General features: G+C 58.1%; 1 protein-coding gene across 5 annotated transcripts; it reads left to right on the plus strand.

The window, feature by feature from the left end:
* Positions 1 to 514: 514 nt before the first annotated feature.
* Positions 515 to 9,247, plus strand: SLC2A8 (solute carrier family 2 member 8). Of its 5 annotated transcripts, none has more exons than XM_059925661.1 (10): positions 515 to 675; positions 764 to 929; positions 1,180 to 1,386; positions 2,832 to 2,931; positions 4,360 to 4,559; positions 5,314 to 5,457; positions 5,557 to 5,665; positions 6,408 to 6,581; positions 6,987 to 7,132; positions 8,602 to 9,247. In XM_059925661.1, the coding sequence occupies exons 1-10, from the start codon at positions 620 to 622 to the stop codon at positions 8,737 to 8,739; spliced, it is 1,440 nt and encodes a 479-aa protein (XP_059781644.1). In that variant the 5' UTR covers positions 515 to 619; the 3' UTR covers positions 8,740 to 9,247. The 5 variants fall into 5 exon arrangements, with proteins under 5 accessions (XP_059781644.1, XP_059781645.1, XP_059781646.1 ...); XM_059925662.1 differs by having other exon boundaries at positions 767 to 929; XM_059925663.1 differs by lacking the exon at positions 6,987 to 7,132.
* The last annotated feature ends 2,048 nt before the right edge of the window (positions 9,248 to 11,295 follow it).

Genomic DNA, 11,295 nt, shown 5'->3' on the forward strand with positions numbered 1-11,295 from the left:
CGGCTCTAGGTGGGCAGAAGTGCCCAGGCCCCAGGGCAGCGGTTAACGCCAAACAGAGACCGCAGATCCGACCACGGAGGGGACTTGTTGCTGCCCAGAGTGGGGGTGGGAAGTTCTGGGCGCGGCCCACGTGCTCCGCCTTCGTCCAGCTCCTAGCCCCACTGGTTGAAGCTAGATTGAGAGGCGGATCCAGGCGCAAGTGCAATCCCCGCCCTCCACCCTCATTGGCCGGCTCGGTGTGAGGCATCTATATGACCCCGCCTCCGAGCTCGCATCACACTCCTATTGGATGACTGTGTGCTCCGGCCCAGCTACAAACTCCGCCCCACCTATACACTGGATAGCTCTGTCCTAGGGGCGGTTCCAGGGCTCGTCGCCTACCGGCTCTTTGCTTCCATTGGTCCGGTTTGACTTCAAGGGCGGCCCCTAGCCCAGAGGCGAACACCGCCTTGCGTTCCCATTGGCTGCTCCCATAACCGCTGCCGTTCCGACCCCGCCCCAGAGCCACCATTCACCGTTCATTGGCTGGCTCTGGCCCGACAGGCCGGTGCAGGCCGCGCTCGCGGGACCCCCGGCAGTTCAGGCGTCGGAGCGGACCGGGCAAGTGTTGGCCGCGGACATGACGCCTGGGGACCAGGAGGAGACCCAGCCACTCCTGCGGCCGCCGGGAGGCAGGTGAGTGGACAGGGGAACCCGAGCCCCGGGGGCGCTGCCTCGCCCCTCCCGCTGCGCCAGGCCCCGCTCACCGACCGCCCCGTCCCAGCAGCGCTCCCCGCGGCCGCCGCGTCTTCCTCGCCGCCTTCGCCGCTGCTCTGGGTCCACTCAGCTTCGGCTTCGCGCTCGGCTACAGCTCCCCGGCCATCCCGAGCCTGCGGCGCGCCGCGCCCCCGGCGCTGCGCCTCGACGATGCCGCCGCCTCCTGGTTCGGGGTGAGGCCTCGGGCTCACCCTCTAGCCCCCCTGGGACCCTCCTTCGCCCACCCTTAAGATGGGCGCCAGGACCCTCCCCCTGCCTGGCTTCGGGCGGGCACTGAGACCCTCCGCCGAGTACGTCCCGGCTCCCCTGCCAGGGGTCGCCCATCCCCTTCCCCCAAGGCCGCTGAGGGTGGGGTGGAGGGCGAGGTTGGGCCGCGGCACCCCCCGGCGCCCCCTCCTCAGCCGGCGGTCGCCCCGCCCCCAGGCCATCGTGACCCTGGGCGCCGCGGCGGGGGGCGTGCTGGGCGGCTGGCTCGTGGACCGCGCTGGGCGCAAGCTGAGCCTCCTGCTCTGCGCCGTGCCCTTCGTGGCCGGCTTCACCGTCATCACCGCGGCTCAGAACGTCTGGATGCTGCTCGGAGGCCGCCTCCTCACCGGCCTGGCCTGCGGCATTGCCTCGCTAGTGGCCCCGGTGAGTGTGTCCCCCAGCCTGGCGCCCTGGGACCCGGGAGAAGGAGCAGACCTGGGGGCCTTGTTTCTCCCTGGCTGCGGCCTCCTGCCTGCCTGGCACCATGCCCCTTCCCTGCTTCGTCTTCCTTACACTCCAACGGGCCTTGGAAATAGCCGCTGTTATTGTCCCTGGTTACAGATGAAGTGAGCTTAAGAAACGTGAAGTCCTTTGTTTAGGCACAGCTAGTCAGTGGTGAAGCTATTACTGGAGCCCAGGATGGTGCCACTTAACAGGTTCTCTCTTTTGCTCTACAAATAAGATGGCATCTGTAGATGGTCAACAGAAGCCTCACAGTATGGCTCAGATCCCCCCCTTGTCATTCAGACCACTGACTACAGTTTAGCAGGAAAATCCTGTTCTGGTTTGTCCCCAGGGGCGAAGGCTGCTGGGACCTGCGGCTCCCCTTCACTGCTCAGGAACCGGTCCTCCAGCCACTTCCCCTGCTTCTCTCTCACCACCTCCTGACCCAGCACTGCCCAGGCTGCCTTTGGAGCTGGACATCTGGGTGAAATCCCGGCTCTGCCACTTACCAGGGCAGAGCACCTCTCTGCGCCTGTAAAATGGGAATAATGGCATTACCTCGTGCTGTGGTTGTGAGGCTTCAGTGAGACCCTGCACATACAGCCCTGGCCCTGGCATGGCCTGTGGAAGGACTATGGACCCTGGCAGCTGGGATTGCGGGGTGACCCGTGAACTGCCGCTGGTCATGAGTTTGGATGATCAAACACCCACACCCTAACCTGGTCAAGATTGAGAGCAGTAGCTCAGAATCCATCCCTTTGCACCTACCACTCCTTTCAACTGCATTTGCTGGGTAACAGACAGCAGCTAGGTTGGATTTTATATTTTGGAGGGTTTTTTTACTGGGCAAAAAACACACCTGTCTTAGACATGGGCATAAGGTATGGAATAACCTAGAAGCATGGGCAAGGGCTTTCTGGCTCCTGAGCCCAGAGGATGCCGTGGCAGTCACTGGTAGCAACTGAGGTGAAGAGTTCCTGCTTTCACTCCAAGGGCACCACTCAAAGTATGGTCCTTGGACCAGCAGCCTGGGTGTCACCTGGAGTTGGTTAGAAAGGCAGAATCTTGGACCACCGCACACCTATTGCATCAGAATTTGCATTTTGTCAAGGGTATACATACAATAAATGAAAGGTTGAAAAGCCCTTCTCGCCCCCGCCCCACACACATAGCAGCCACTTCTATACCCTTTAAACACCTGCTGCAGATCACTTGGTGGGGGCAGGGAGGTATGCGGAGGGCTCTGCTGACCAGGGCCTGCAGTTAGGAGCCCACTGGGCCTGCAGCTGCCCCAGTTGAGGCTCTCCTCAGCTCTGAATGGCTGAGAGTTTTCAGTTTTAAGAACTCTTCGACCCCAAGTAAAGTCCCATCTTAATTACCAACAGGTCTACATCTCCGAAATTGCCTACCCCGAAGTACGGGGGCTGCTCGGCTCCTGTGTGCAGCTGATGGTCGTCATAGGCATCCTCCTAGCCTATCTGGCAGGTATAGTTTTCATGTTGTCTCTTTTGATAACTGTTAATGGCTTTGTGGCTATTTTACAGATATAGAAACTGAAGTTCAGAGAGGTCAGGGGATTTGCCTGAGGTCACACAGCCACTGCCCAAGATGCCAGGTTCCCAGACCACCTCCCTGAGACCCTGGGTCATGCGGGTCTTGGGACAAAGTTCTGGGGAGAGCTGGAGAAGGTGATGTCCTCATCTTCCCAGAGCAGAAGCCCATTCCAGGAGTGCAGGGAGGGCTGACTGGTTAGGTCAGTACCTCGCTGTGTGGTGACAAACTAGGGTTCTGGGGGTGGAGGGGGCACTCCAGAGTCTTTAGCCTAAGAGCTTGGAGAACCCAAGCCTGTCTCCCTCAGAATCAGTACTGGATTTGCAGCCTGAAGGAGGCAGGTTCCAGGGGACCTGAGGGTCAGAGCTGGGGCCAGCATGAGGAAGCTTCCAGAGGCAGACTGGAACTGAGCTGGGATAGAAAGAGGGCAGGCTTCATATCTGACAGTCCCAGGTTAGGGGAATCTGCCAGTTACTAGCTGTGTGACCTTGGACTAGTCACACCGCCCCTGGGAGCCTCAATTTCCCTATCTTTAAGTGGAGATAATCCTACCTAGTCTGAGGCTGTTGAGGGATTAAATTAAGTGACACTTTGAAAAGTGCCTGGCAGCAGGCCCCAAATGAGAATTGTCAAGGAATGGCCTGAGAACCGTTGGGGGATGGGGGTTTCGGGCCTGACGGGCCGTGGCAGGGTCCGGGGCACGTGCCCTCTGGTTCTTCAGAGTAGCTGACGTGCGGGTCCATGGTCTTTCATTTTTACCCACTTACCATCCTGACTCTCGTTCAGAGTCCTGCCAGCAGTCTAGCTGCCTTGCGGGGCCAGCAGTATGCCAAAGCCCCTGCACAGACACTGACGTTCGGTACAGACATGTGGGTCACACCCGTAGAATTTCCTCCAGGTCATCATAATCTGCACTTTCATTGATCAATTTCTGTGAGTTTTGATTGACTGGTTTTCAGTGAAAAGTCTCCCCCAACTCTGTCCCTCTTCCTCTCCGGAGGCGCCAGCCTTGCCTGCCTCTTGGCAGCCTTGCTGAGAGTCTGCATGTAGGAGGACTATGCATATTTATTCTCCCGCTCCTACCTTTTAGACGAATGGTGCCATATACCACGTCAATATATAGCAAGCGCCTTTGTTTAATGGCTACATAAATATTCACTGATATACCCCCCATCGTTTCCACAACACTTAGCAATAATGATGACAATATCAACAACAAACCCGAGGGTAGTCATGCAAAGGTAGTGAGGTCCCCACCCCTTAAGCTGTGTCCCTGGGGTTGGCGAGGGGGCAGGCACTCCCAGAGAAGGTCCAGGCTGGCTCACCCCAGCTCTGATGTCTGACCCACCCCACCCCACCCAGGCTGGGTCCTCAAGTGGCGCTGGCTGGCCGTGCTGGGCTGTGTGCCCCCCTCCTTCATGCTGCTGCTCATGTGCTGCATGCCTGAGACCCCTCGCTTCTTGCTGACTCAGCACAAGCGCCAGGAAGCCATGGCCGCCATGCAGTTCCTGTGGGGCTCCGAGCAGGGCTGGGAAGAGCCCCCTGTTGGGGCTGAGCACCAGGTGAGGGGCTGGGAGCCAGAGCTGGGGGGAGGGGACCATGAGGTCTCGCCCCTTTGCAGCCAGGGGAGGTCAACACAGTCTGTGGCAAAGGCTGTACACACACAGTGGCGGGTGGGATTGGGGGTGTTGTCCTGTGTGCCAGCAAGCAGAGGCCTGCTCGAGCCCCACTGCTTGGCTGGGCCCCAGCCTTGGACATCCCTGGGAAAGCCTGAGCCGTGATCTTCCTGTCCCAGGAAGAGAAAGGCCGGGCCACATCAGAGGAAACTGCACGTGCAGACTTGAGGACTTAGATTTTTTAAACAGGGAGTTGTCGGGCAGGGGAGAAGACTGAGTCTCTGCCCCTTACCTGCTGTGTGACCTTCCCATCTTTAGCCCTAGTTTCTTCACCTGTAAAGTGGGAGTCATAGCACGTGTCCGGCAGTGGTGGTGAGGATCAGTGGGGCGGGGGGTGGCGCTTGGCCCAGGCCCAGACCCAAGGCTGGTGGGATTCGGGAGCCCTGGGCTCTTTGCTCATAGAACATCTTTGTGGATCCCCCAACAAATCAGGATGGGCCGTGGGGAGGTGAGGATCTTGTCACCTTACAAATCGGAGGCTGAAGTGATGCAGGGACCTGAAGCAGAGGCTTCAGGTGGGGCCGGGACAAGAAGCAGAGGCTCCCTTACTCCACCAGGCCTCAGGACGGTGGGCTCAAAGCTGGGGCGCCCTCGGGACAGGGTAGAGAGAAGCACTGATGCCCGGTCTCCGTCTGAGCAGGGCTTCCACTTGGCCCAGCTGTGGCGTCCTGGTGTCTACAAGCCCTTCATCATCGGCATTTCACTGATGGCCTTCCAGCAGCTGTCGGGCATCAACGCTGTCATGTTCTATGCAGAGACCATCTTTGAGGAGGCCAAGTTCAAGGTAAAGAGGCCTCTGCCCCAGCCTGCCTCACCTGGATGCCATATGGGTGGGACCTAGTCCCGGGGTCTTCGCCTGACCCGCCTCGGCCCATCTCCCCAGGACAGCAGCCTGGCCTCGGTCATCGTGGGGATCATCCAGGTGCTGTTCACGGCCGTAGCGGCCCTCGTCATGGACAGAGCCGGGCGCAGGCTGCTCCTGGCCTTGTCAGGTGAGGCCCAAGGGTGACGGCTCAGCCCTCTGCAGGTGGGTGGCCCAGGCCAGCCTCCCACCACAGGCTGGAGGGTCTTTGCTGAGGTCACCACGTTGAGGGAGGAGGACAATGGCTGAGTGTCCCTGAGAACAAGGCCAAGACTTCAGGAGAGCTCTCACTGAGCCCTTGTTCCAGACCAGGCCCGTGCTAACGGCATCGCTGCATCACACCTTAACCTTCACAGTGAACCTACAAGAAGGCGCCATCAGGGCCCAGTGTATGATGAGGAAACTGAGGGCCCGGGGCTGAAGTGGCTCAGAAGCTTGTGGTCTTTCTGGGCAAGTGACTTTACCTGAGCCTGTTTCCCCTCTGTGAAACGGGGGTAACCGTGGGCCATTGTGAGGACCAGAGGATGATCTGAGTGAGGCTCCTCGTGTTCTGAGCCCCACCGAGCACTTGGTGCTGCTGGGAAAGTGGGTCTGGCCTCTGTGGCTGCTCCTGCTTCCTCGGGCCAGGGAGGGTCTGCTTCCAGGAGCTTCTTGGAGTTTGCTGAGGTTCAAGGTCCAAGCCGGGGCTGGCAGGGCCGGGCTGGGGTGAGTGCAGTAAGGCAGGGCTCTGCTCACTGCCCCTCTCAGAGGCATCCGGGCCACGTTGCTGTGGCCCACGGTGCACGAAGACTCCAGCCCCCCAGCACCACGTGCCCGGGCCGCGGGCCGCCTCCCCCTGCCCCGTTCTGCCCACTGCCGCACTCCACCTGCAGGTGTGGTCATGGTGTTCAGCACCAGCGCCTTTGGTGCCTACTTCAAGCTGACCCAGGGCGGCCCTAGCAACTCCTCGCACGTGGACCTCTTGGCGCCTGTCTCCATGGAGCCCGCCAGTGGCAGTGTGGGGCTGGCCTGGCTGGCGGTGGGCAGCATGTGCCTCTTCATTGCTGGTGAGTGGGGAGGCTGAGTCGGGGGTGAGGGGGCCGCCCTGTCACCACCGGGTTCCTGTGGCTCCCAGTGAGGCCAGGCCTACCGGCCTCACCTCTGCGTCTGCAGCTCTGACCGTGTGCCAGGCACCAAGCTGAGCCCGTCTCTGCTCCTCTCACACGACTTCCACAACAGCCCTCCAAGCAGGCCCCTCCTTGTCCCATTCCGTAGCAAAGCCCTGACGCATAAGAAGTAAGGACAGTGGCCTGAGACCCCACGGCGGGAAGGTGCTGAGCTGGCGGGCCCAGGCTGGGATCCAGGCCCCCTCAGGCCACAGCTGGCCAGCCCCGCAAGGCTTCAGCCCAGGTGGTCTGCGGCGAGCTGAGGGTCCAGCCCCGTGGGCCCTGACGCCTACCTTGCTCCCGCAGGCTTTGCTGTGGGCTGGGGACCCATCCCCTGGCTCCTCATGTCTGAGATCTTCCCTCTGCACGTCAAGGGCGTGGCCACGGGCGTCTGCGTCCTCACCAACTGGTTCATGGCCTTTCTCGTGACAAAAGAGTTCAGCAGCCTCATGGTGAGCGCGGGCCCCGATGGCCTCCCCCTCACGTCGTAGTCGGCAGAGAAGCACTCTTCAGAATTACTCTTGTTGCGAGAGACTTGGGGTCCGTGGCTCTGCATGCAGGCTGAGGCCCCAGCATCTTGCGACACCATCTCTGTCAGGGGTGAGGGGGAGCAGACGGGCCGGGGCAGGCGAGAAACCCAGGCTGTGGCCACTCAGGAACCTCCAGGCTGTCCAGGTGCAAGGACAGCAGGGCTGACCTCCTCCCCCATTGGACTCTGGGGACACGGGCTGGGAAGCAGGGCTGTGAGAGAAGCTCCGGCTTTGGAGTCAACAGGCCTGGGCTCCATCCCCATCTTGGCCGCCTCCCTGCTGGGTGACGTTGGGTGTGCTGCTCACCCGTCTCTGAACCAGTTTCCTTGACCGGAAATGGAGAAGGGTAACGTACCTTCCTCTTAGGGTTGATGGGAGCATCAGTTCAGTTCAACATTTTGCCACCTTCTCATGGATGGACTGACGCAGACATGGTCCCTGCCTCAGGGCCTCCCATCCAATAGGGGAGACCACTCTGGTGCAGACAGTCAAGCCATTTGTTCAGTCATTCATTTCCCCCCAGGTCTCCTGGTACCTACCATGTCCAGACCTGTTCAGGGTGCCAGAGCAGCAGTGAATGAGACGGACAGGGTCGCCTTTATGACAGGGGCTGGTATGACAGTGCACAGTGGTGGGAGGAGGAAGCACCAGGAGGCCGGGCTGGGGCAAGGGGAGGCAGGTCATGAGAGGAGTGGATGCTTGGGGCTGGACCGGACTCTGTGTAGAGCCTGTGCTGCCCCGGGGGGCATGTCAGGAAGACCAGAGCAGAGGCCTGGGGGCGGAAATTACTTGCCGGGAGCTTGGAGGGGACAGACAGTAAAGGAGGGGGATGGCACCAAAGGACCTAAGAGTGACCTGGGGGTGTACAGTGCTGAGAGGCCAAGAGAAAGCCTTCAAGGAGGGAGGGGTGAGGTCACCATGTCCCAGAGGAAGAGGAGCTGAAAGGGAGTGGCCTTTGGTTCCGGCACCTGGGAGGTCACTGGGGCCGGGCTGGGAGGGTGGACTGACTGACTGAAAGTCACCGCTCCCTCTCCCCTCCACGCATGGGCCCTGAGTGTCCCCGTGTGTGCACACGCCCCCATCGCCAGTAGAGCGGAGGTCTGTGGGCCCTGGGGTCAGACACTGGGGGAGGAAGCCCAGCTGTCACTTGATAGCAGGTCTCTGACCTGGGGGCAGTCACTTCGTCACAGTGAGCCTCAGTGTCCCCGCCACACAACTTCCACACCTTGGACAGTGCTCAGCTCAGGCTTCTGGATGGCGGAGCCCGGAACCTCCTCCACTCCCATGAGCCTGGGCAGGGTGGGCCCCGACTGGGGCCTCGGCTTCTCGGCTGGGGCGTGAGGGCTCCTGACCTGCCGCGTCCATGCATGGCCTCTCCACTCTCTTTGCAGGAGGTGCTCAGGCCTTACGGTGCCTTCTGGCTGGCCGCTGCCTTCTGCATCTTCAGTGTCCTTTTCACTCTGGCATGTGTCCCTGAAACCAAAGGAAAGACTTTGGAGCAAATCACAGCCCATTTTGAGGGGCGATGACCGCCCCTTCCCGTGAGCGGCTGCCCCTCCTAGCTGGACCGGTTTTGGGCCTCGGAGGGGATGGAGCCCGCCTGTGACTCCAAACTGAGCCCCAGCTGGAGCCTGGATGCCCCGCCTGCCCCCAGGGAGTCAGCAGCCAGGACTGTAGCCCCTTGGAGCCTTGTCCTCTGGGGCCCCTCCTTCCTGCCCAGCTCTCTACAGCCCAGTGAAGCACGGGGACAAGGTTCCCAGCCCCTGGGTCCAGTTCCCAGCCCCTGGGTCCAGTTTCCACTGCTGCCCTGTGACTCGTGAGGAGGGAACATCTCGGAGACGCTTTGTTGTCCTGTGGGCAGTCCTCCACGTGCCGTCTCCATCATGACACGAAAGTGACAGCGGAGAAGGGGGACTCTTGGTTCCTCGTTTTCTGGAGAAGATGCTTTTGGAGGCTGGGTGATAGCCATGGTTACTCCTCTCACGTGGCTGCCTTATCAGGAAGGAACTTTGCCAAATAAATATTTGACTCAGAAAATCAGGTCATGACCTCTTTGTGTGGGCTGCAGTCCAGAAGGCATTTTCCTGTCCCTTCCATAAAACTAGGCCTCCCACGAACTGAGTCTTGCCAAGAACATCTATGCCTCTGCTTTCTCATGGTCAGCTAGGCTTGCCTTTGGCACTTGGAGGTCATTTCTGACTCTTTCCTTGGGTTCAGTCCCCTGAATCATTAGTCATCAAATCTTGAGTTCCTCCTGCAAAAAAGAAGCCTCCCTTCATATTAACTTTAATGGAGCCAGAAGTCTTTTACAAATTACTTTTATTGTCTGTTGTATAAGTAATACATGTTTATTGCAGGAAAACTGGAAGACACAGATTTATGTAATATAATTATTTTTTATGGCAGTTAACCATCTGCTAGGCACTATCCTAAGCACTTTACAAATATTAACTCCTTTATTTAGATAAATAATAAAATACTCACACCTGCACCTTACCAGACAGAACCTCTGTTGAGAATTTCGTTCTGTCTTAAAAGATCTCTCCCCCAACATACATGCTTCCCAGCATCACTACACAGAAGTGGGACGCCCTACTTCCCATTCTGTAACCTGTTTTTATTCACTTCTCAGGCTGTGCAGCCCAGCATGTGCCCACCTTGACATCTTGTATTAAGTTTTGTAATGAGACCAGAGACAAGGGGGATGGAAGTGTGGAGTGGTCCAGGGGAGAGCAGGACAAGTTGCTTAACTTCCCTAAGCCTCAGTTCATTCATCTGTAAAATGGGCATAATGATGTTATCTCCCTCATGGGGTTGTTATGAGGATGAAAGGAGCTGATCGTGTAAAGCACTTAAATCTGAGGATGGCACTGAATAAGTGCTCAATCAGTTTAGGTGCTGGTGGTGGTAAGGCTGTGCAGGTAAGGGTGGGAGGCTGTGGTGGTGATGGGGAGCTGCATGCAAGGCTGGTTGTGAGGCTCTAGGGGTGCTTCATAAGGGGATATTTGAAATCTTTACAAGTGTTTCTCTTTATACTCTATTTCCTACCCTACTGCCTCAGCAACCTCTGATTGCTACCAGCACCTACTTACAGGTACCAAGGACTGTGGACACACACACTTTTCAGAGGTCCCCGTACACTCCCTTAAGGCCTTCCCATCCGAGCACAAGGTGCTTCAGGGACTGAGCCAGCCCCAGCGGACAGCCCTGTATCTACCCCAGGAGCCCAGTCCAGCACCATCAGGCACAGGTCCATGAAGAAGTGGGGCAGGATGAAACATCCCCAGAAGACAGGTGCAGCAGAAGCTGCACTTTACCCAGCCTGGGATAGAAATGTGCGCTGCCAACCGACATCCACCCCATCTCCCACTCCCACCCCCAGAACAACTTCCAAGAGAATCCTGGCTTCTGATAACGAGGCAAGAAATTCCCTAACACCACCCAGTGGACATGGGCGGAATCAACTGCGGCGTGAACCACTCTGCTACCCCCCAGTGGCCATAGGTGGGTTCGCAAGACTAAGGCAAGAAACCCCTTGCTACCTCCTAGTGGCTGTTATGGGTTTAGCACCTGCTGGGCCTGTGGCACGGGCAGAACACACCAGCTGGAAGAGCCCACTAGCCAAGGAATGCAGGCAGCCTCTGGACGCTAGAAAAGGCAAGGAAAGAGATTCTCCCCCTAGAGCCTCCAGAATGAAAGTAGCCCTGAAGACATCTTGACTTTAGCCCAGTGAGATCCACTTCAGACTTCTGACCTCTGAAGTTGTAAGCCTAAAAATCACACAAGCCCAAGGTAGAGAAGAGCTGATCTCAAAGAGATCTGTGGGTGTGACTTGCTTAATGAGTGAATCCCAATGAGATTCATAGAAGACCCACAAATGTAGAATCATATTGGGAAAAACACTACCAGCTATGATTGAAAGGGAGAGAGACAGTACAAAATGAAAGGAGGCTTAGGACCCCCAAACTCATTTCCCCTTCCCAGGTAACACATTCTCATCTCCTTAACGTCAAAATGCCTCTGAAACTAAATTGCTCATCAGAAAATTGCTTGATTAGTGAAGATCAACAGGCTTGTGGGGAAAT

Source organism: Balaenoptera ricei, chromosome 6 (assembly GCF_028023285.1).
Source record: "Balaenoptera ricei isolate mBalRic1 chromosome 6, mBalRic1.hap2, whole genome shotgun sequence".
Taxonomy (NCBI): Eukaryota; Metazoa; Chordata; class Mammalia; order Artiodactyla; family Balaenopteridae; genus Balaenoptera; species Balaenoptera ricei.